Source organism: Neovison vison, chromosome X, assembly GCF_020171115.1.
Source record: "Neovison vison isolate M4711 chromosome X, ASM_NN_V1, whole genome shotgun sequence".
In the NCBI taxonomy this organism is placed as follows: Eukaryota; Metazoa; Chordata; class Mammalia; order Carnivora; family Mustelidae; genus Neogale; species Neogale vison.
The window spans coordinates 45,069,128-45,093,618 of record NC_058105.1 but is presented as its reverse complement, the minus strand read 5'-3'; the positions used below and the strand labels follow the sequence as shown (position 1 = coordinate 45,093,618).

The following is a 24,491-nucleotide window of genomic DNA, read 5'->3' as shown; positions in this document are numbered from 1 at the left end:
CACCTAGAGGAGCTTGCTAACTGTTACTTCTATAGCCCACCTCCAGTCAGTGAGTCCTAGGGTGGGCCCCAGAAATCAGTATTTTTTTTAGATTTTATTTATTTGTCAGAGAGAGATAAAGAGAGACAGTATAAGCAGAGGGAGAAGCAAACACCTGCTGAGCAAGAAGCCCAAGGTAGTCCTCGATCCCAGAACCCTGGGATCATGACCTGAGCCAAAGGCAGACAGACGCTTAACCAACTGAGCCACCCAGGCATCCCCAGAAATCAGTATTTTAAAGATGCTCCCCAAGGTAGTTCTAACGCAGGTGATTATGCTAGACTTTGATGAAACATTGGAAGTGCACACTATTTCATGCACTTTCTTTTTGGAATTGTTTGCCTTATTAGAGAAATAAAAAATTTGTTGACTATTGAGTCAACAGCAGAATGTGAGTAACACCAGCTCCTTAGTAATAATTAAATCAAGAAACCAATTAAATATTAAAACATGTCTCAGTTTAACACAAATACATAGGGCTATCAGGGTTTTTGTTCCATAGGGGAAAGAAATACAATTCTTAACATATATATAATAGCCCTTCTGCTTGTAGATTTATACGGTTCTTAATGACTTTGCTAGTTTTATTTTTCATGTTTTAACGGGAAATGGGATAGGGTGAAAGAGACTATTCCCTTAGATCTATTTCCTGAATTGCTTTGTGCAACTTATGAATATTCAGTCTTCTGAACCAGTAGGTCAGGCCTGCCAGGAGCCTTCAGGGAGAGATCATCTCACAGAAGACAAAACCTTTGTCTTTAGACCTAAGGCAACTCTAACTACAGCTTTTTTTTTTTTTAATTCCAACTGGTACCTTGGTCCAACTCCAAAAACGGCCTCATATTGTCCAACCTCTAACACAGAGGAGGGGTTCTGGGGTTGAAAACAGAAGAGGCTGTCTTGCTAGGAACCCTGCATGGTATCGTGGCCCAAGCAGTCTTACCTGTGTGAAGGGTCCCCATGAAGCAGAGAGGTTTCAAAATACAGAGTGAGGGGTTCAGTCCACTGGGGACTCCAGGAAAGTGAATGGATTTTGACAACCAGGGCAGACCCCAGTGTACCAGGAACAGTGAGGGCCAACAGAAGAGGCAGATGCCCAGCAGGCATGGCAGAACCCAGGGGAAGAGAGGGCAGGACTCAACCAATACTGGCATGAAGCACCCCCCTCACTGCCTTGCCTACTAATGGACTTGTTCCTGAGCACAGGGGAGTCGTGTCAGGGACCACCTTCAAATAACTGATGCTCTGCTGCGGGTTGGGGTTCTATATGCACAGGTGGGAACAAGAGTCCACCAAGCCCAGCTCAGTCACCTCATTTCTTCCTCACAGCAGCACTGTGAGCCAAATATTTTCCCCATGAAAAAGACTGAGTCTTAAGCAAGTATATCTGTAATAATTGCCAGTTTTATTCCTCTGGCTAAGAAATCCAGAGGTAACTTGAGGTTTACATTTTTTTTAATAGTTCTTCCATCAAGAGTTTAGGTGCCCCCGTTGCCCTTGTAAGCTGGTTGCAAATTATTTAACTCTTACTTATAAAACTTTAATTCTTTTTGTGTGTGTGACATGTGTTCGTGAAAAAAAAATACATATAAGCATAAAGAAAAAAGCTCACGCCACAAAGAAATAAGCAGTTACGTTTTTGATATATGTCTGCATGTATAACACACATCCACACAAATTTGGGATTTAATCCTACATATGTGAGCTGATACTAAATATACCGCTTTATAACCTGTTATGTTTTACTTTACAATATAGAACGAATATATTTCCATGCAAATGTGTTAAACTTTCCAATTGAAAAACAGACCTGGAGAATGGGTCAAAATACAAAATCCAGGGAGATGCTGGGAACAAGGAAACTACCTAAAACAAAATTTCACCAGATGATTAAAGTAAAACGAAGGTCAAAGATACATCAGAAAACACTAACAGAAAGAAGCAGGGGCCAGATTTTAGTATCAGACAAAAAAAATTCAAGGCCTAAAGCACACAGGGTAAGGACGGCTGCGTGAATGTCTTTGCTTCCAATGCATCATCACAAACTTGTTTCTTACTCTTCTAATCTCTTCCCTAAGCCTTTCCAACTCATCTACTCCTCTTATCATTTCTTCAGGGTCCAAATGCCTCACAGGAGTGTCCTCTTTAAACCCCTGGCCAGGCTGGGTCAGCCCTCCTCTAAGATTTCCTTCTGCTTCCTGGCTTACACCTTCTTGGGAAGGTTGAGGATTTCCATCTGCCTCCTGTGGTACATCTTCCGAAGGGCGGTCTGCCTCCGTCTTTGGCATGTTCTGTGGTTTTCCTTCATTTTCTTCACAAGACTTTTGCATGTTGAGTATTTTTCTGTTATTTCTTTTTTAATAAATTAATCCTAGAAAACAAGGAAACAAAACAACTAGATGCCAGACAAACAGACCAGCCGCCAAAGTATGGGTTCCCAGGGAGACTGGCCTCTTCTCATTCAGGTCCCTAATTGTCAAAGTTCTCCAACTGGAGGAGGCTAGGTCCTCAGACTCAGAACTCCCCTGACTCCACCCCTTCCTCCACCTCCCTTCCCTCCCCCTCTTGCTCCAGCTCCATCTTCCCTCCTCCCGCTCCAGCCCACCATTTCCCAGCAGGCCCTGCTAACAGGCCGCTCCTAGCCCAGAAACGCGGGCGGCGCGGAAGCAATTAACCCCCTCCTTAGACGCTGGTCTCCAATATTCCCGCCTTCTCAGGCTTTCCCTCGCGGTCCCAATCTCCCGCCACTCACCTGAGATCGGCTGGTGCAGTCTCAGGCCTCCCCTCCCCCTTCTACGTCTCTCCAGCCTCCCCCGCTCCCGCCCCATTTCCGCTGCAGGCTCTGCAAAGGCCTCCAGCGCTTAATCCGGATGGGGAGAGGCTGTGGCGACCCCAGGATATGTTTTGGTGTCCTCCACGCACTCCCACTCCCACCCCCATCCCTACCCGAAGGGACCTGAGGCAATTGCACTCAAACTGACCTGCAGGGATCCGGGCGATTTTCCTGCCTCCTTCCCTCACTCGATTTGTGTTGCGCCCAAGAGACCAAAGAGTCCTGCAGACCGACAGGAGTGCTTGCTGAGCGAATAGGCCAGTACCTGAATCACCGGTCCTTTTCGCGATTCTAGGCCTTACTCGTCTAAAGTTGTCCCACGTCCTCATCCTCTCCTTCCTTTTAAGGCAACCCCGCCCTCCCTGCCCCGTGCCCACCAGTTCCCTGCAAGCAGGGAGTGGGAAACGCACGTTATTTCCCAAATTGTTTCTGTGTCTGTGTCAACTGGCCACCCTTCTCCCTCTCCACCCTCACCCCCACCCCCACCAAACAGCCCAAATTTCCTGCACAAAAATCAGAGTTTGGCGGACTGCAATGTTGGGAAAACGGCGGCGACCCCGCCTGGCTTCTGCTCTCTGGCTCCTAGACCGGAGGGTCCCCAAGGCAGCTACCGCTTTTACACTGACCTGAAAGAATCCGGGGCACTTTTCTCTTCCTCCAGCAATACCGAGCGGCTACAGGGAAACAGGCCCTGGACTATAAGGACTTCTGCACACGTCGACTCCTGGTCACGTGAGGGTCGCGTCATCAATGAGCTCCAGTCTTCCGTGACCCCTCCCATTTAACACTGCAGCCCGCCCCCTGCATTCCCTCCACTTGATGCTGTCAATCTATTTTCGTATTTGCCAATCAGAGACAATAGAACTGGTATCTTCTCCCTGCAGTTGCTCTTCGCCTTTCTTGGATTGCCAGGGAGCATCGGCCTTTAGGGGTTAATCGACCATTTCTCCTTCTTTGGGGAATTATCTCTTTCTCTCTCTGCTTCGAAGTTGCCCACCTCCCCTTCTCCCTGAGACCTACAGTCCACCATTTCCCCAGGAGTCCCATCCAGCATTAAAATGGGCGTGGGTGATAAATGGGGGGGGTAGAGGCGCCTAGAGAAGAATGTGGGAGTAAGAGTGTGGGATTTTTTTTTTACTAGTTCTCTTGAATTTTTTCAATGTTTTAATCACGATATTAGATGATCACGATGTTTTAAAAAGAGAGGCCACATCATATTTGACACGCTATGGAGGACAAAATAGTTTTTATCAGTTTTTAAGACTGGAAAAGTTCCCTAATGGCTACAAATGAAATGACAGTTCTCACAACACACTGATGTGTTAGAAAAAATTTTTTTAATCTTATTAAAAGTGCACCTTTAAAAAAAACTGACTCCCAGATTAATCTGTGGAAAGAAGCCCTGCTTCCTCTTGTTAGCAATTTTATATAAATAATCCACTATTATTTCTCTCTGGTTGAATTCAGGTTATCAAATGTTAGATGTTTGGCCTTTTCAAGGATGACTGCTGGATGGCTTCCACTTGGGTTTCAAACATGCTTCAGACCGACCTTTTATGTCCTCTAGGATCTGATGCCTTGTTAATCAGATGAGTCCCCAGAAAAACTTGCTTTCCTCAGAGTGAACTTTATTGTGAAATGCAAATAGATAAATTGGAAAACAGTTTTCATACACTCACAAAGCCCTCAGAAAGGAGAGAGTACCCTATATCTCACCATTTGGTGTGAGGCTTATTAGCAGGTAAAATTTTTATTCATTCATGGCACTCTGGAGATAGTCTGGTATCATTCACTTTGTTCCATTAAAAAAAGAACTATCAACATACATAATTGCTATGATCAGAAGCAGAGAGAGTATCACTGCTGAAAAAAATATTAATTAAAAGAAGAAACTGGGGGCACCTCGGTGGCTCAGTGGGTTAAGCCTCTGCCTTAGGCTCAGGTCGTGATCTCAGGGTCCTGTTATCGAGCCTCGCATCGGGCTCTCTGCTCAGCAGTGAGCCTGCTTCCCCCTCTCTCTACCTGCCTCTCTGCCTACTTGTGATCTCTCTCTTTCTCTGTCAAATAAATAAATGAAAAAAAAAACTAAAAAAAAAAAAAGAAGAAGAAACTGATATCCCAGTGGTACTTATCCAGTGGTACTTGGAAGTGTGTTGTTGCCAAAAATGGCATCCTGGCCAGTGCAGCCAGCTGGAGAATCAAGAGGAATTGAGGGGATCTTTTGTCTAGGATGGTCACAGTGGAATACGGCAGCCAACAACAAAGCCTTCCATAGGAAAGGAAGGGTTCAAAAAATAAATACTTTTGCTTGTTTAATGTCTTATCATTTATATTTAAGCATGAAGAATTTATCCCACAGTTGAGGGATATATTTTGTTATTCAAGAGAGAATTTTAATGTAAATATAGCCAATAAATTGTAAAGATATGATCATTAACTACCACCAAATGTTTCCATTCATTCTTTGCTGAATGTTACATTTAAACTCTGATTCTTAAAAAAAACTATCAGCTCTGATTCTTAAAAAAAACTATCAGCATACAACAAAATTGACCCTTTTCTGTGTGTGTAGTTCTGTGAAGTTTAACAAATGTACAGATTTGTGTAATCACCACCACAATCAGGATGCAGTTCAATCTCTCCCTCCAAAAAAACTCCCTCATGCTACCCCTTTGGAGTCATATCTTACCTCCCTTCTCTGAACTCTGGCAACCACTGATATATTCCCAATTCCTGCAGTTTTGTCTTTTGCAGAATGTTACATAAAAGAAATCTACAATACATCACATTCAGAGACAGGCTTTTTCCACTCAGCATAATGCCTGGGAAAGTCATTTAAGCATTTCCTGTAGCAAAAGCTCATCCTTTTCTTTGGCTGAGTAGTATTCTCTTATATGGATGTTCTGCTTTATTTATCCATGTACCCACAGGCCATCTAAGTTGTTCTTCGTTTTGAGTAATTATGAAAAGAGCTGCTATAAACCTGTGTGTACAGGTTTAGGACCTTATTGCCTCACTCCTGACTGTCTGGGAAACTCCTTCTCTGACCTATCTGCTGCCTTCAGTGCCTCCCTTTCCAATTTACCTTGCACCTTACTACCAAATTAAACTTTACTCTTCTTTATTCTTAGCTTGTTATTTTCCTACTCTAAGGCCCTGGATGGCAACCCCACCATCAGAGAAGTAAATCCTACTTTACTCATTCTGACGTTCAGCATTGATCTGAATTGAACCTGAGGATACATGTTCCCTGCCTTGCCACACACTACTCTACCACATCAAAAGGAACTCTCATTCATGGTTCCCCAAGTATTCCTTCTTCTCTCATTGTCCTCATGGGTCATTTTTTTTTTCTCTTGCCCTATTTCGCTTGCCCTATTGCCCTCCACTTCCTCCTAGATCCTGATCCAGTTCATTCTTAGGAGCCCAGACTTCATCACCCAGCCTCTAAAGTCACCCCACCAGGAAATGATCCCCCCTTTCCCTATCTATGCTGTACAACGGTCGGTACCCCTCATATTGCCCTTGGAAAAGATTGCCTTACCTTTGCCCTTTCCTGTGAGTTTAGGGGAAGGGCATATCTAACCAGGCAGATGGTCAGAGGTGGGCTGAAAATGGGGTGTGGGGAGTCAGGCTCCAGCTCACATGCTGCTTGAAGGGCTCTTGTAATTTTTAATGGTCCATCTCCCAGAAGTCTTCAAGTTTCAGAAGAAGCTATTTGCAGATTGACACAGATGAAACTTCTTTCTGTCTGACAAAAATTAGAACAGAAGTTTCATTGTTCCACCTCTGCTTATTCTGCTTACCTGTAGTCAAAACAACTTGAACACCATTCTTATGGAGCTATCAATAGAGAATATTGACCCTGTTTTCCTAAATACTCATAAGAGAGATATCAGTCACCTTACTGGTACACACCCGACAGCCAGATCATACAGGCCTTTACCTTCATTGCTGTCCCTGAGCAATTTCAGTGCATCAACAGAACATGTAACTACCCTTGAAATTAATTTTATCACAGTAGCTTTTAAGTATAAGTACATTTTTAAGACAATAGTATTATATTAAAGTAAAAATTCTTTTTAAAAAAGAAATGGAAAAGATACATATTAATTTTAATAATAAAGACATGAATTCTAGAAAGTAGACACCCTGAGCTTCTGACCCAATGAATGTCTGTTTTCCTAGGGATAGCTCCAAAGCCCCAAGTTCTTCAGGTGGTGTGAGAGGAGAAGATAGGAGGAAGCATTTTACCAGCCAGGCGCTCTTATACAAGACTGTGATATCCAGAATATTTTTTTCTATGTTCCCTTTGGAAGTCACTTCCCTGGTGTTTCTTTCTGAGGCTCTATATTCAGCAACTCTTCTTGCATATTTCTTCATTGCTGTTTCAAAGCTCATCCCATAGCAGAGCTTGAGACAGCTATTCCTCTCCCTCACTTCTCTAGCATATTCTATATGGGTTGAAAACATCGTTCCTAGCATGGCAAGATCTGCTCCAGATCCAAAGGTTTGCCTGCATAGTGCAGACTCAAGTGGCCACCATCTAAGACGATGTACCCTTTCAGAGCACAAGTAAACACAACACAATAGGTCTCTGTTCCACTGAGGGTAGTCAGCTCCTGTTCTGATAAGTAGAGCATGAAACCCTGATTTCCAATTAAACTGTATCTGTTTCAGAAAGTAAACTCTTCTACCATCCCTCCCTATGATGTTCCCTGATATTTGGAAATTTGGCATGCATAAGTTTCCAAAGTTTCATGAACTATTCGGAATACCAATTGGCCATGTGCAAACAAATGAACCTAACTCAAAGCACAGCTTCTATGATACTTTTCATCTCTTCCAGATGATTCTGACCACTTCCTGAACTCACAGCTAAATGCTACACACATTGCAAGGGGCGCCTGGGTGGCTCAGTCGTTAAGTGTCTGCCTTCCGTTCAGGTCATGATCCCAGGATCCTGGGATCCAGCCCTGCATCTGGCTCCCTGCTGAGCAGAAAGCCTGCTTCTCCCCCTCCCACTCCCCCTGCTTGGTTCCCTTTCTGGCTATGTCTGTCAAATAAATAAATAAATAAAATCTTTAAAAAAAATAAATGCTACACACATTGTAGATTATGGTGGCAAAAAGTTTCTAGTTATCAGGGCTTAAGGCTTATTATGAATTGTTGTGAACCTGAAATGCTGGGTCATAACCACTACCATTTCAAATGTCCCCATGGTATCTGTGTTGGCTACAGTAATTGGAATCCCTGAGCTGGACTGCTTAGACTTTTAATATGTGACAGCATGCTTAAAATCCACCTCAGCTAGATTCTCTAGATTTCTTTGTGTAATTAAGCCTTGCAATCTGCATCTGTGTAGAACCTCTTCTGGGTTCAGGGGAGGCACATTTCAGCTGCAGTAAAAGCTTGGACCAGGGAACTTTTTTCTGTGTCACAAGCTGAGTTGGGGAGAGAAGGTCCCTGCTGTATGTAGGCTGAGTGCTTTTAAAAATTAAATTCATGATGAAAAGAAAGTCTGTGCTGGCCTTTTGATGCCGTCTTGCTTGCCTGCTCTATATTATCCTTTAGACCCCATACTTTCCCAACCTAACACTTTCACCCTGTTTTGTTGGCTTTCTACTTTGTATCCCTCACTTATCTGAAAATGCCATCAGCACAAAAACTTTATCTGGTTCAACTTTGTCACCATTCCAATGTTGAAACATTAAGTTGGTGGAAAAATTTAAATTTGCACCGATATGGGAATAATTAAAGAAATTATCCATACTGTGGAAATTGTGCAGATATAAAAATGAATGAAACAATGTGCATATGAGTGACACTTAATGATATTAACATTATATTTTTTGAGTAAAGAAAGTGGCAGATCAGTATTTAAAGAATATTGCTTCATGTACATACACATAATAAATACATATATATATTATATGTATATAATATATATGCACACATCTAATTTATTAAGTAGTTACAGTTTTCTGGCATAACGTGGACTGGTTTTCTTTTTTCTAGTAATTACTGTCAACTGCAGTCTGTCAAATTCTCCCTTTCTCCCTGAATAATGAATTCATGTAATGACATTTCAGTTTGTTTCCTCAACTGTTCGGTCACTTTTGTTCATGAAGAGAGTTTTGTTATGGGTTCTTGAAACTCAGCCCGGTATATTTTTTAAACTTTATGCTTTGAAATCATTTTAGTTCTAAAAAAGAGTTTTAAAGACAGTACAAAGCATTTCCATATACCCTATCCACAGTTTTACCTAATAATTATGCTACATTTATAAAAACAAAGAGATTAACTTTTATACAATACTATTAACTAAATTACGGACTTTATTTAGATTTCTCCAGGTTCCCTACCAATGTCTTTCTTCTGTTCCAGGATTCAACCAGGATACAAAATTGCACTTAGTTAACAAGTTTTTTTAGTCTTCTCTACTCTGTGACAGTTTCTCCGTGTTTCCTTATTTTTCATTACCTTGGCACTTTTAAAGAGTGAGGTATTTTTCAGAATTTTCCTCAATATGGGTTTGTCTGATATTTTTCTCATAATTAGACTGGAGTTACTGGTTTGGAGGAAGAATATCACAGAGGTGAAATGCTATTTTCATTACAATATCAGGCTTGCATGATATCAACATGACTGATCACTGATGATGTTAATTTTGATCACTTGGTTAAGAGGATGTCCGCTGAGTTTCTCCACTTGTAAAGTTATTGTTTTTCCCTTCTGTACTGTATGTGTTAGAGGCAAGTTACTAAGTCTAGCTCACATTAAAGAGGGGAATTAAGTTCTACATCCTGGAGGGTAGAGTATCAAAGAATTTGTAGTTAAGTGTTTGAAAACAACCATAATAATTAATAAATATTTGGGGGTATATCATTTGAAGCTATGCAAATATTCTGTGGATTTTGCCTGTAGTGATTATTACAGAGATGTTCTGAGAGTAAAATTTTAAATTACTCATTTTCTTCTACATTTGATACTTCCAAACTACTCTGTAAGGAAGATTTGTCCTCCCCTGCCCCATTTACTTATTTCTACAACTACTTGTTTCTATCACTATGACTCATGAATTTTTTTTATTAAAAACATGTTTAAGAGGGGGGTGAGGGGTAGAGGAAGAGGGAGAGAGAATCTTTTGTTTGTTTGTTTTACTTATTTATTTTTCAGAAAGTGAGAGACCACAAGCAGGGGGAACAGCAGGCAGAGGCAGAGGGGGAAGCAGGCTCCCTGCAGAGCAAGGAGCCCAGTGTGGGACTCAATCCCAGGACCCTGAGATCAGGACCTGAGCCAAAGGCAGACACAACCTACTGAGCCACCAAGGCATCCCTAATGAGTCTTTAAATCTTTGGGGTTATAATTCAATATGATCATTATTTGGCTATTTGCCCAAATTATTCCAACGTTGGACTTTAGGGACTCTTTCAGTTTGGCATACCCTCATTCTTTTTCTGCTTCCTTGCTTTCTGGTACTACAAGATGTTCCAGATTCATCCTGTATTTTCTTTTTTTCAACCCAATAATCAGCCATTTCTCTAAGCAATCTTGGTTACTTTTATTGGATAATCATATTTAGTTATTAAGATCTAAATGCAAGATATTTTTGTTGTGATTGGAGTGTCATTGTTCTAGGACTTCTCAGCTGATAGAGCAAGGAGATGTATGTATGTTAAACATGGTTTGTATAAAGACATGCTTACATTTATTTATTGTGTCTGTATCTCTCTCCTTGTCTCTCCCTCCCTCCCTCTTCTTTCCCTCCCACATAAGTTCATACTTATACATGTAACTCTAGTCCATTATGACAAATATCCATTTAGCTTTCTCCCCATTTATTACTTTTATTTAAGTAATCTCTACAACCAGTGGGGCTCAAGCTCACAACTCCAATATCAAGAGTCACCTGCTCTTCTGACTGAGCCAGCCAGGCTCTCCAATCTCTCCACTTATTTTTTTAAAGATCTTATGTATGTACTGGGTATTATACACAAACAATGAATCATGGAACACTACATCAAAAACTAATGATGTACTGTATGATGACTAACATAACATAATAAAAAAGTAAAATATTAAAAAATTAAAAATAAATAACAATTTAAAAAAGATCCTGTGTATTTATTTCAGAGAGGGAGAGTACACATGCCCACATGTGTGCATGCACACATACACACACAGGGAGAGTGTGGGGCGTGGAAAGTTGAGTCATGGAGGGACAGAGGGAAAGGAAGAGAGGGACCCTCAAGCAGACACTCCACTGAATGGGGAGCCCGATGCAGGATTCAGTCTCAGGACGCTGAGATCATCACCTGAGCCAAAATCAAGAGTCGGATGCTTAACCAACTGAACCACCCAGGCACCCCCTCCACTTACTTTTAACTTCTATCACTGACAGTGAGAAACATGGTTCTCCTTATATAAGATTTATTTACTTATTTATTTAACCTTTGTATATAGTTAATTTCAGAATTATTATCATGTATCCTTGTAATTTTCCCAACCAGAGCACAGAATTTATGTACAGCTTTTTTTGTCCTGAGCCTTAAAACATACAGCCAAAACACTGTTTTCTAAAGCAACTTGGTCAGCTCTTTTCCCCCCCAACTTTTCAGTGAGGTTAGGGCATGCATCTATCACACAGTGCCTCGGGTGTTCATGATATATATATTTTTTATTCTTTTGCTTTTAATTTATTTGTCAATCCAAAGTTTGTCTCCTGGGCATACCCAGGCATTCCTATTCTTAGCCCAATACAGCTTTGCCCCCATCCACCTCCTTTGTGTTTTTATTGGCAGGTACATTTCTGCTCTATATGTTATAGACAAAAATAAGAAATTACAAATGTATTGTTTTAAACAGTTGCTTTTCAAAATCAGTTAAGAGAAGGAAAAGGAAAAACATGCTTTTAAAATTACTTAATTACCTGTATGTGTGCTTAGTTTTTCATGGATTCAAATTATTGTCTGGGGTTATTCACTTTCAGAACTAGAGAACTTTCTTGTGTTTTGTAAGGTGGGTACACTAGCAACAGATTCTTTCTTTTCTTTTTTTTTTTTTTTTGTCTGAGTATGTCCTTATTTTGCCTTCATTTTTGAAAGATATTTTTGGTGAATACAGGATTGCTGGTTAACAGTTTGTATCTTTGAGCGGTTTGAATATGTGGTCCTCCTTCCTTCTGGCATCCATTGTTTTGATGACAAATGAGTGCTTACTCTTACTGAGGTTCTCTTATAAGTTAGGAGTCATTTTTCTATTGCTGTGTTCAAAATTTTTCTGCTTGTCTTTGGCTTTTGACATTTTTACTATGTTTTGTCTGTTTGCCAGTCTCTTTCATATGTCCTACTTGAAATCCACTGAGCTTCCTGGATATGTAGATGAGTGTTTTTCATTAAATTGGGGAAGTTTTCAAATATTATTTATTTGAATTATTTTCTGACCCCTTTCCGTTTCCTTTTGGTATCCCCATTATGTGTATAGTTGGTGTGATTAATGGTGTTCCTTATTTCTCCAAGACTCTGTTCATTTTCCTTTTTTCACTCTCTTCTTTAGATTACATAAAATCTATGAATCTTAGACTTAAAAAATTCTTTCTCCTGCTAGCTCAAATCTACTGTTGAGCTCCTCTCATGACTTTTTTTATTTCAATCTGTACTTTTCAGAACTTCCACTTGTTTCTTTTTATATTATCTCTTTGACTTTTTTCTACTTGATGTAACTTTGTCATCATACCTGCTTTTATTTCTTTAATCACAGTTTTTTTTTCATTCTTTAAATCTATTTATACTGGCTACTTTGAAGTTTTTGTTAAATTTAACATCTGGTCACTTTCACAGACCTGCTTTGTTCCTCATATATGGGCATACTTCCCTGGTTCTCTTCATGTCTTACAATTTTCTCAGATAATACATTTTATCAACTCCGAGAACTGGTCTTCTTCCTCTGGGCTTATTAATATTGTTGTTCGCTTGTTTGTTTCATGACTGGTTATTTTAGTCATGTCCATTTCTTCCCTGTTATGTGAAAACTCTTACAGTGCTCCAGAGAGGGTACAACGTGGGGTATGCCCACAGTCACTGTGGGATGAAAGTGGTTTTGTCAGTCCTCTTCACTGACTCTTTCCCTGAACACATGTAACTGTTAAATCTCTACTAAGAGCTGTTCGATTGCTCTATTGTTTTAGAAAATGCACCGGCACATAAATTGCTTCACAGATTTGTGGTATGACATTAGAACTTCTTTTCAGAGATCGTTTTTGAAGTCATTGTTCAATGTTTGTTTCAACTTCAGTAAAGCTCTACTTAGCTGTCTCTTTCCCTAATTCTCTGGTGAACTAGCTGCCTGACATTTAGTTACATCTCTAATTAATCTACTGACCCCTTAATTGCATTTCACGATAATCTTCATATTTTTACAGTGCTTTTAATATTCAGTTTCTCTATACTGTGTGACAGCTCCTTTGGAAAGGGACTGGGTACTCTGTTTAAAAGCCTGCCTCTCCCACTAGGAAAAATCTCTTGATACAAGGCTCTGGAGCTAGGGATTGACATAGCAGCACAGTTCTTTCTGACACTCCTGCTTTAGGATATGTGCATTTGACTGAAGATGCACAGTACCTTCAAGTCCTTTTGGCTTGCCTCTCCCAGGCAATGGGGGCCCCAATATTCTCAGCACACTGTGCTGGAGGGAGAGCTTCTTTCAGATAAATGTGGATTGGGCAGAAGCTACACTCTGCACTTTCAGTTACACTCACCCAGAACTTAGCCTGAGCAACAGAAAACTCAAGGCAAGATGAAAAGTTTCAACTCTCCTAGAAACATAATGTGGCCCTTACAGATGTGAGCTGAGGTGAAGAGACCTGTGCTCTTGGCTATACCCTGTAGGCATATAGTTTCCCTCATGCTGAGCTAGTTCTTATTGTTTTAGTAGATTTTCTTAATTTTTTTTCACTTGCTGTATGCCCTTATGACCACTTCCAAAGAATTTAAATGACTATGTTAAAAAAATAACTTTCAGGGGTGCCTTGGTGGCTCAGTAGGTTAAGCGTCTGCCTTCAGCTCAGGTCATGATCCCAGGGTCCTGGGAATCCTTCTCAGCGGGGAGCCTGCTTCTTCCCTGCCTGCCACTCCCCTTGCTCATGCTTGCTCTCTCCCTGTCTCTCTCTCTGCCAGATAAATAAATAAAATCTTAAAAAAAAAAAAACTTTCAGCAATTTCACTGGGGAGTGGATTCTCAGAGTTCCTCACATCGCCATGCCAGAAGTGGAACACCAACCACAGTTATTTTAAATTCACCGTCTGATAGTTTCAAGACCTGTGTCACATCTGATTCTGGTTCTGTTTATTGTTTTGTCTCTTCAGAATGTTTTGTTATCTTGTCTTTGTCTATTTCTCATTATTTTTACCTGAAAACTGGATTTGTATAAGACAGTAATTACTGAGGTAAATAGAATTTATGACTGAAGTTAAGCACGTCTTTCCTGCTAAGCTTTCAGTATGGAGGTTTGCTTTAATCTAGTTAGAAGCTGGGCTGAGTTTGATGTTTTCTTCCCATTAGCTGTGAGTTTTTCTAGTTGGGATTTCAGTTTTACTTTTTTTTTCTCAGAAAGAACATGTATCTCATTACCCTTCACTGCTATTTTCACTCAGTGTTTTTTTAGTGTGGTGTTGAGGCGAGGGACAGGCATTCTCTAATGTTCTAATCTTAGACAAGCACGATAAACCTGAGTTTTAGTGACATAACCTTCACAAGTGCTCATGCTTCTCCTTCAGATACAATGCTGAGCCTAGCACACATGCCTGCTCCCTCTCTTCATAGAGCTTTTTGTTTTTTGGTTCCTTGCTCCAGCTGCAATGGGTTTCCTCCAGTGCTTTCAGGATATGGATTTTGCTGTCTTTCCTGCAGATTAAGTCTTTTGTTTAGTAGGGGAGTTTGGTTTGATTGGAATTTCACCCTAAGTGACAGCAGTCTTCTCGTCTTAGCTGGCACATGGAGCAAGTTTCTCAGATTCTCCCTGATCTTACCTGAGAACACCTAGTGAAGTTTCTGGAGTAAAACCTAAGTGTAATCCCTTTACGTCTGAGGCCACAGGGACTTCACACACTCATGCTAACCCTCACTCAGCCTTTAGTAATTCATTAGCAATTTCTAGCTAAATGTTCTTACTGGTCTACATGTTGTTTGGTGGTGTCTATCTCAGATAAGTAGGTGCTCAAGTCCTATTTCTCCCTCCATGAGTCTTTCTCTAGATTTTGGAATCATTGTTTGCTCTGTGAACTCGGTTCTCTGATGGCTTTAAGAAAAATTGCTATTTTGACTTTTATCCAACTTTCTTTCCTGTTGTAGTGTAATGCCATTCTTTTCAGCTCTCCATTTGGAGCTGAAACTAAAAGTTGTCTTGTTCATTTTACAAACTAAATAAAATTTGATTCAAAATTCCTTTTGGTTCCTATAAGCAGTACAAACTTTTTTGCTCTAGTGGCTTACAGCAGACAGGGAGTTGGGACCTATTCTCAGGAACATTTATTTCCTTATCCCAAAAGTATTTATTGGGCTTGGGAAGATAGTGAGGGAGAAACAAAGTAGCTATCTTTTGATGCCTATAATTAGTCATTATATGACTGTCCTTAGCAACATAGGTCAATGTCTGTTGACTCAATGTGAACAGGTGATAGGCTCAAGAGCGTCCAGTGACAGAGACTCTTCACTGTCAGTCATAAAGCTTTGTTTTTTTTCCTTTCCCCTATCCTCCTTCCTTGTAAAGTATGAAGGAGAATTTTATAAGGATGGAAATTAAACTCCATACCATAAAACTTTAAAGCATCACTCCCTTTTTGAGCCAGCTACAACTGGATTTGACCAGATAATTTGAATTTGAAGTAGAAAGGTTGAACCCTTCTCTCAGAGTCCAGTGAAATAGACCCAAGAAAGATAGGGGTGGGGATGCACTTAAGAAAATGACCCAACCAAAATTGCTCAGACTCCCAGAAGGACCTTGACCGTGACTAGGCCTGTTTTGGCAGTTCTTTGGTGACAGTGGTTTTGCATCTACCTGGTAGAGTACTTCTGATGTTTGAGTCATCCTAGGCACAAAAGTATAGGAGACTCCAGGCAAAGGGGGCCTAAAAAGTCATGTCCTCCTTCAGCTTCAGGAGAAAACAGGAGTTACCACCTGTCTGAATACCAACATGTACTATAGGGATAGCCATGACTTGGGGGCCAAGGTAGTCAAGCTATGAATTGGCATTATATGCCTTTTAAAGACAATCATAATGGAGGAGGTAATGTCATTACAAGCATTGCTCTTTAGGTCTGTCATCCTGAAGAAACATTACCACCATAATGACATCTTATTTTTTTAAAAGACTTTGTCAGAGAGAGAGAGGGAGCACAGGCAGAGGGAGCAGCAGGTAGAGGAAGAAGCAGGCCCTCTCTAAACTAGGAGCTCAATATGGGGCTCAATCTCAGGACCCCAGGGTCAGTACCTGAGCCAAAGGCAGATGCTTAATCAATTGAGCCACCCAGGCATCCCAGTAGAGGATTTAAATAGACATTTCTCCAAAGAAGATATACAAACGATCAAGAAACACAAGAAAAGATGCTCAGCAATGGGCACCTGGGTGGTTGAATCAGTTAAGAGTCTCCCTTCAGCTCAGGTCATGATCCCAGTGTTCTGGATGATTGAGTCCCACATCAGGCTCCCTGCTGAGAAGGGTACCTGCTTCTCCCTCTCCCCCTGCCTGCCATTCACCTCACTTGTGCTCTCTCTCTCTCTGTCAAATAAATAAATACAGTCTTCCAAAAAAAAAAAAAAGAAAGAAAGAAAGAAAAGATGTACAACATCATTAGCTATTGGGAAAACACAAATCAGAATCACAAGGAGATTCTACTTTATACTGACTGAGATGGCTAAAATAAAAATATAGACTATAGGGGGAGACAAGATGGCAGGTAAGTAGGAGGAGGCGCCCTTTCAACCACGCTAAAGTGAGCTGATTACCTTCCAAAGAACTCCGATCACCCACGAAATCAGCCTGAGATCAGAATTATACACGTCTGGATCTCTACCGGAGCAGAAGACTCCAGTGGGCAGTGTTTCTGTGTTTTTGTGTTTGTCCTGATAGTATATAAATCTTACACTTGGGGTTCTTTTTGACTAGGTTCTTCCTTTATTTGCATATATATATATGCAAATATATATATATTTTTCTCGTCATATACTTTTTTTTTAAAGATTTTATTTATTTATTTGAGAGAGAGACAGTGAGAGAGAGCATGAGCGAGGAGAAGGTCAGAGGGAGAAGCAGACTTCCCATGGAGCTGGGAGCCCAATGTGGGACTCGATCCCAGGACTCTGGGATCATGACCTGAGCCGAAGGCAGTCGTCCAACCAACTGAGCCACACAGGAATCCCTCTCGTCATATACTTTTATCAGTCTTTTTGTTTGTCTGTTTTTGTTTGTACACTGCATAAATCTTACCTTGGGGCCCATTTGGGCTGAACCTTCTCTTTTATCTCACCTTTTGTTCCTGTTCTCTCTCTCTCTCTTTTTCTTTTCCTTTTCTTTTTTCTCTCATTTTGGGTGGGGAACCCTGATTGCTCAGAAGTGTTCCAAGGTACACCTTGACTGTACCACGGTCGATACATCCAGCTACACCCGTTCAGCCATCTCTCACCAAAATGACTAGGGGGAGGAATGCCCAACAGAAGAAAAATACAGAGGGTGGGCCTTCTGGAACAGAGCTAATGGCTATCAACATAGACAATATATCAGAAAGAGAATTTAGCCTAACAATTATCCAAGCAATAGCTAGGTTGGAGAAAGCCATGGGTGACCAAACGGAATTGATTAGGGCCGAACTGAAAACGACCAGAGATCGTGTTTCCAATGTTAGGGAAGAGCTGAAAGCTACCAGGAATGAGCTTCACAATGCTCTCAATGAGTTCCAATCTAATCTAAATTCTCTCAAAGCTAGAGTAACTGAGACAGAAGATAGAATTAGTGATCTGGAGGACAAACAGATAGAGAGAAAGGATCAGGAGGAAGCATGGAACAAACAGCTTAGAAGCCACGAAAACAGCATCAGGGAAATATATGATGCCATGAAACGCTCCAACGTCAGAATTATTGGAATCTCTGAAGGGGAGGAGAAAGAAAGAAGTCCAGAAGACATAGTGGAACAAGTTGTTCATGAAAATTTTCCGAATCTCGTGAATGGAACCAGCATTCATGTACTAGAGGCCGAACGGTTTCCCCCCAAGATTACAGATTCTCGAAAGTCCTCGAGACACCTAATAGTAAGAATGAAGAATTAAAATTGTAGGCAGAACCTCTTGAAAGCAGCTAGGACAAAGAAGACCCTTACTTACAGAGGAAAGCCCATCAGAATAAAGTCAGACCTGTCCACAGAGACCTGGCCAGCCAGAAAGTGCTGGCAAGATATATTCAGGACACTGAATGAGAAGAACATGCAGCCAAGAATACTTTATCCAGCAAGACTGACATTTAAAATAGATGGAGAGATAGTTTCCAAGACCGGCAAGGCTTAAAAGACTAAGCAACCACCAAGCCGATACTGCAGGAAATATTAAGGGGGGTTCTATAAAAGAGGAAAAAGCCTAAGAATAGTATTGAACAGAAATATAGAGACAATATACAGAAAAAAAAAACTTCAAAGGTAACACGATGTCAATAAAAATGTATCTATCAATAATCACGCTCAATGGCCTAAATGCACCCATAAAACGGCACAGGGTTGCAGATTGGATAAAACGACAGGACCCATCCATATGTTGTCTACAAGAGACCCATTTTGAACATAAAGATACACCCAGACTGAAAATAAAGGGATGGAGAAGCATCTTTCATGCCAATGGGCCTCAAAAGAAGGCCGGGGTAGCGATTCTCAGATCAGACAATTTATATTTTAAACTAAAGACTGTAGTCAGAGATACAGAAGGACACTACATCATTCTTAAAGGGACTATCCACCAAGATGATCTAACAATTATAAATATCTATGCCCCCAATATGGGAGCAGCCAATTACATAAGAAAACTGTTAATCAAGATAAAGAGTCATATTGATATGAGTACACTAATTGTAGGAGATCTTAACACGCCGCTCTCAGAAATAGACAGATCATCGAAGCAGAAAATCAATAAAGACACAAGAGCACTGAATGACACATTGGAACAGATGGACCTTATAGATATATACAGAATGTTCCACCCAAAAACAGCAGAATACTCATTCTTCTCAAGTGCACATGAAACCTCCTCCAGAACAGACCACATACTGGGTCACAAATCAGGACTCAACCGATACCAAAAGACTGAGATGATTCCCTGCACATTCTCAGATCACAATGCTTTGAAACTGCAGCTCAATCACAAGGAAAAGTTCAGAAGGAACTCAAACACCCGGAAGCTAAAGACCACCTTGCTTAAGAATGTTTGGATCAACCAGGAGATCAAAGAAGAACTGAAACAATTCATGGAAACCAATGAGAATGAAGACACTTCGGTCCAAAACCTATGGGATACAGCAAAGGCGGTCCTAAGGGGGAAATACATAGCCATCCAAGCCTCCCTCAAAAAAATTGAACAATCCAGAACACACCTGCTGTCTCTACACCTTAAAGAACTGGAGGATCAACAACAAATCAAACCAACTCCACACATAAGAAGGGAAATCATCAAGATTAGAGCTGAGATCAATGAGATAGAAACCAGAGATACAGTAGAAAGTATCAATGAAAGTAGAAGCTGGTTTTTTGAAAGAATCAATAAGATCGATAAACCATTGGCCACACTAATCCAAAAGAAAAGAGAGAAAGCTCAAAATTCATAAAATAAAATAAAGTTATGAATGAAAAGGGAGAGATCACAATAAACACGAAGGAAGTAGAAACAATCATCAGAAGTTATTATCAACGGTTATATGCCAATAAGCTAAGCAACCTAAATGAAATGGATGCATTCCTGGAAAACTATAAACTCCCAAAATTGAACCAGGAAGAAATTGACAACCTGAATAGACCAATATCTAGTAATGAGATTGAAGCAGTGATCAAAAACCTCCCAAAAAACAAGAGCCCAGGACCTAATGGATTCCCTGGGGAATTATACCAAACTTTAAAAGAAGAAATAACACCTATTCTCCTGAAGCTGTTTCAAAAAACTGAAGCAGAAGGAAAACTTCCAGACTCTTTCTATGAAGCCAGCATTACCTTGATCCCCAAACCAGGCAGAGACCCTACCAAAAAGGAGAATTTCAGACCAATATCACTGATGAATATGGATGTTAAGATTCTCAACAAGATCCTAGCAAACAGGATCCAACAGCACATTTTAAATTTTAATAATTTTTAATTATATGCCATGACCAGGTGGGATTCATTCCTGAGCTACAAGCATGGTTCAATATTCGCAAACTAATCAGTGTGATAGAACAAATTAATAAGAGAAGAGTGAAGAAACACATGGTCCTCTCAATTGATGCAGAAAAAGCATTTGACAAAATCCAGCATCCGTTCCTGATTAAAACACTTCAAAGTATAGGGATAGAGGGAACATTCCTGAACCTCATCAAATCTATCTATGAAAGACCCACAGCAAATATCCTCAATGGAAAAAAACTTGCAGCCTTCCCGTTGAGATCAGGAACAGGACAATGATGCCCCCTCACACCACTCTTGTTCAACATAGTATTAGAAGTCCTAGCAACAGCAATCAGACAACAAAGAGAAATAAAAGGTATCCAAATTGGTAATGAAGAAGTCAAACTCTCTCTCTTCGCAGATGACATGATTCTTTATATGGAAAACCCAAAAGACTCTACCCCCAAACAACTAGAACTCATACAACAATTCAGCAACGTGGTAGGATACAAAGTAAATGTACAGAAATCAGTGGCTTTCTTATACACTAATAATGAAAATACAGACAGGGAAATTAGAGAATCGATTCCATTTACTATAGCACCAAGAATTATAAGATACCTGGGAATAAACCTAACCAAAGAGGTAAAGGATCTGTACTCGAGGAACTACAGAACACTCATGAAAGAAATTGAAGAAGACACAAAAAGATGGAAGACCATTCCATGCTCTTGCATCGGAAGAATAAACATTGTTAAAATGTCTATACTGCCTAGAGCAATCTATACTTTTAATGCAATTCTGATCAAAATTCCACCGGTATTTTTCAAAGAGCTGGAGCAAATAATCCAAAAATTTGTATGGAATCAGAAGAGACCCCGAATCGCTAAGGAAATGTTGAAAAACAAAAATAAAACAGGGGGCATCATGCTATCTGATTTCAAGCTTTACTACAAAGCTGTGATCACCAAGACAGCATGGTACTGGCATAAAAACAGACACATAGACCAGTGGAACAGAGTAGAGAGCCCAGATATGGACCCTCAACTCTATGGTCAAATAATCTTCGACAAAACAGGAAAAAATATACAGTGGAAAAAAGACAGTCTCTTCAATAAATGGTGCTGGGAAAACTGGACAGCTATATGTAGAAGAATGAAATCGACCATTCTCTTACACCGTACACAAAGATCAACTCAAAATGGATAAAAGACCTCAACGTGAGACAGGAATCCATCAGAATCCTAGAGGAGTACTTAGGCAGTAATCTCTTTGATATCAGCCACAGCAACTTCTTTCAAGATACATCTCCAAAGGCAAAGGAAACAAAAGCGAAAATAAACTTTTGGGACTTCATCAAAATCAAAAGCTTCTGCACAGCAAAGGAAACAGTCAACAAAACAAAGAGGCAACCCACGGAATGGGAGAAGATATTTGCAAATGACAGTACAGACAAAAGGTTGATAATCCAGGATCTATAAAGAACTCAAACTCAACACACACAAAACAGACAATCATATAAAAAAAAATGGGCAGAAGATATGAACAGACACTTCTCCAATGAAGACATACAAATGGCTATCAGACACATGAAAAAATATTCATCACTAGACATCAGGGAGATTCAAATTAAAACCACATTGAGATATCACCTTACACCAGTTAGAATGGCCAAAATCAGCAAGACAGAAAACAACATGTGTTGGAGGGGATGTGGAGAAAGGGGAACCCTCTTACACTGTTGGTGGGAATGCAAGTTGGTGCAGCCTCTTTGGAGAACAGTGTGGAGATTCCTCAAGAAATTAAAAATAGAACTTCCCTATGACTCTGCCATTGCACTACTGGGTATTTATCCCAAAGATACAGATGTCATGAAAAGAAGGGCCATCTCTATCCCAATGTTTATAGCAGCAATGGCCACGGTCGCCAAACTGTGGAAAGAACCAAGATGCCCTTCAACGGATGAATGGATAAGGAAGATGTGGTCCATATACACGTATTATGCCTCCATCAGAAAGGATGAATATCCAACTTTTGTAGCAACTTATGGACGGGACTGGAAGAGATTATGCTGAGTGAAATAAGTCAAGCAGAGAGAGTCAATTATCATATGGTTTCACTTATTTGTGGAGCATAACAAATACCATGGAGGACATGGGGAGATAGAGAGGAGAAGAGAGTTGGTGGAAATTGGAAGGGGAGGTGAACCATGAGAGACTATGGACTCTGAAAAACAATCTGAGGGTTTTGAAGGGGTGGGGGCGTGGGAGGTCGGGGTACCAGGTGAAGGGTATTATAAAGGGCACGGATTGCATGGAGCACTGGGTGTGGTGCAAAAGAAGGGCCATCTGTACCCCAATGTTTATAGCAGCAATGGCCACGGTTGCCAAACTATGGAAAGAACCAAGATGCCCTTCAGCGGATGAATGGATAAGGAAGATGTGGTCCATATACACTATGGAGTATTATGCCTCCATCAGAAAGGATGAATACCCAACTTTTGTAGCAACATGGACGGGACTGGAAGAGATTATGCTGAGTGAAATAAGTCAAGCAGAGAGAGGCAATTATCATATGGTTTCACTTATTTGTGGAGCATAACAAATAGCATGGAGGACAAGGGGTGTTAGAGAGGAGAAGGGAGTGGGGTAAATTGGAAGGGGAGGTGAATCATGAGAGACTATGGACTCTGAAAAATAATCTGAGGGGTTTGAAGTGGCGGGGGGGGGTGGGAGGTTGGGGTACCAGGTGGTGGGTATTATAGAGGGCACGGATTGCATGGAGCACTGGGTGTGGTGAAAATATCCTAGAACTATATAATGATGATGGTGAAAAGAAAATAATGAATACTGTTATGCTGAAAATAAATTAAAAAGTAAATTTAAAAATACAGACTATAACAAGTGTTAGCAAGGATGTGGGAAGTTGGAACACTTGTACACTGTGGATGGGATTCTCAAATGCCACAGTGGCTTTGGAAAACAGTATGGCAGTTCTTCAAAAAGTTGAACATTGGGGCACCTGGGTGGCTCAGTGGGTTAAGCCGTTGCCTTCGGCTCAGGTCATGATCTCAGGGTCCTGGGATCGAGTCCTGCATCGGGCTCTCTGCTCGGCGGGGAGCCTGCTTCCTCCTCTCTCTCTCTGCCTGCCTCTCTGCCTATTTGTGATCTCTCTCTGACAAATAAATAAATAAAATCTTAAAAAAAAAAAGTTGGTACCAGGTGGTGGGTATTATAGAGGGCACGGCTTGCATGGAGCACTGGGTGTGGTGAAAAAATAATGAATAATGTTTTTCTGAAAATAAATAAATTGGAAAAAAAAGTTGAACATTGTACTGCATGGAGCACTGGGTCTGGTGCATAAACAATGAATTCTGGAACACTGAAAATAAATTTAAAAAAATAAAAATTTTTTAAAAAGTTAAACATGAAGTTAACTTATGACAGCATTTCCACCTCTAGGTATATACTGACGGAAATAAAACACATATTTAAATGCAAAAAATTGGGGCGCCTGGGTGGCTCAGTGGGTTAAAGCCTCTGCCTTTGGCTCAGGTCATGATCCTAGGGTCCTGGAATCGAGCCCCACATTGGGCTCTCTGCTCGGCACCGAGCCTGCTTCCCTCTCTCTCTGCCTGCCACTCTGCCCACCTGTGATCTCTGTCTGTGAAATAAATAAAATCATTAAAAAAATAAATAAATGCAAAAAGTTAACACTGCTGTACAATATATATCAAAGTTAAGAGAGTAAATCCTGATAGTTCTCATCACAAGGAGAATTTTTTTGCCTTTTCTTTTTATTGTATCTATATGAGATGATGGGTATTAACTATATTTATTGTAATAAGTGTTTTACTATACATGTATTTTATTGTACAATGTATATGATACATATATCAACCCATATGCTGTACCCATTAAACTTATATAGTAATATATGTAAATTATATTTCAATAAAACTGGAAAAAGTTTTAATTTAAAAAAACAATTTAAAAATACATTTGCTTCTTCCAGCAGAAATGAATAGTGTGTCAAATACTACACACCTGTGTTACTTTAAAACATACAAAAACATGTACATTAAATTTAGAGTATCTCTTCATAAAAGGATTCAAAGTATATAGATGAAGTAAAAGCAACTTTGGACATAATCATTACCATGTACTAATGTTATCTACATAATAAACTAAGGCAGAAGCATCATTTTGTACTTGTAAATATTATATTTTGT

General features: G+C 40.3%; 1 protein-coding gene across 2 annotated transcripts; it reads right to left on the bottom strand.

Annotated features, from left to right (window-relative positions):
• Nucleotides 1–1,425: 1,425 nt before the first annotated feature.
• Nucleotides 1,426–3,618, bottom strand: TCEAL8 (transcription elongation factor A like 8). Of its 2 annotated transcripts, XM_044234373.1 has the most exons (3): nucleotides 3,499–3,617; nucleotides 3,021–3,094; nucleotides 1,426–2,410 (listed from the first exon to the last, which is right to left on the bottom strand). In XM_044234373.1, exon 3 carries the CDS (start codon nucleotides 2,367–2,369, stop codon nucleotides 2,016–2,018), a length of 354 nt encoding a protein of 117 aa, XP_044090308.1. In that variant the 5' UTR covers nucleotides 2,370–2,410; nucleotides 3,021–3,094; nucleotides 3,499–3,617; the 3' UTR covers nucleotides 1,426–2,015. The 2 variants fall into 2 exon arrangements, with proteins under 2 accessions (XP_044090308.1, XP_044090309.1); XM_044234374.1 differs by lacking the exon at nucleotides 3,021–3,094 and having other exon boundaries at nucleotides 3,499–3,618.
• Between the last annotated feature and the right edge of the window lie 20,873 nt (nucleotides 3,619–24,491).

What these genes read in the sequence shown, in the direction of transcription:
- TCEAL8 (XM_044234374.1), bottom strand. Translation starts at nt 2,369, where the DNA reads ATGCAAAAGTCTTGTGAAGAAAATGAAGGAAAACCACAGAACATGCCA.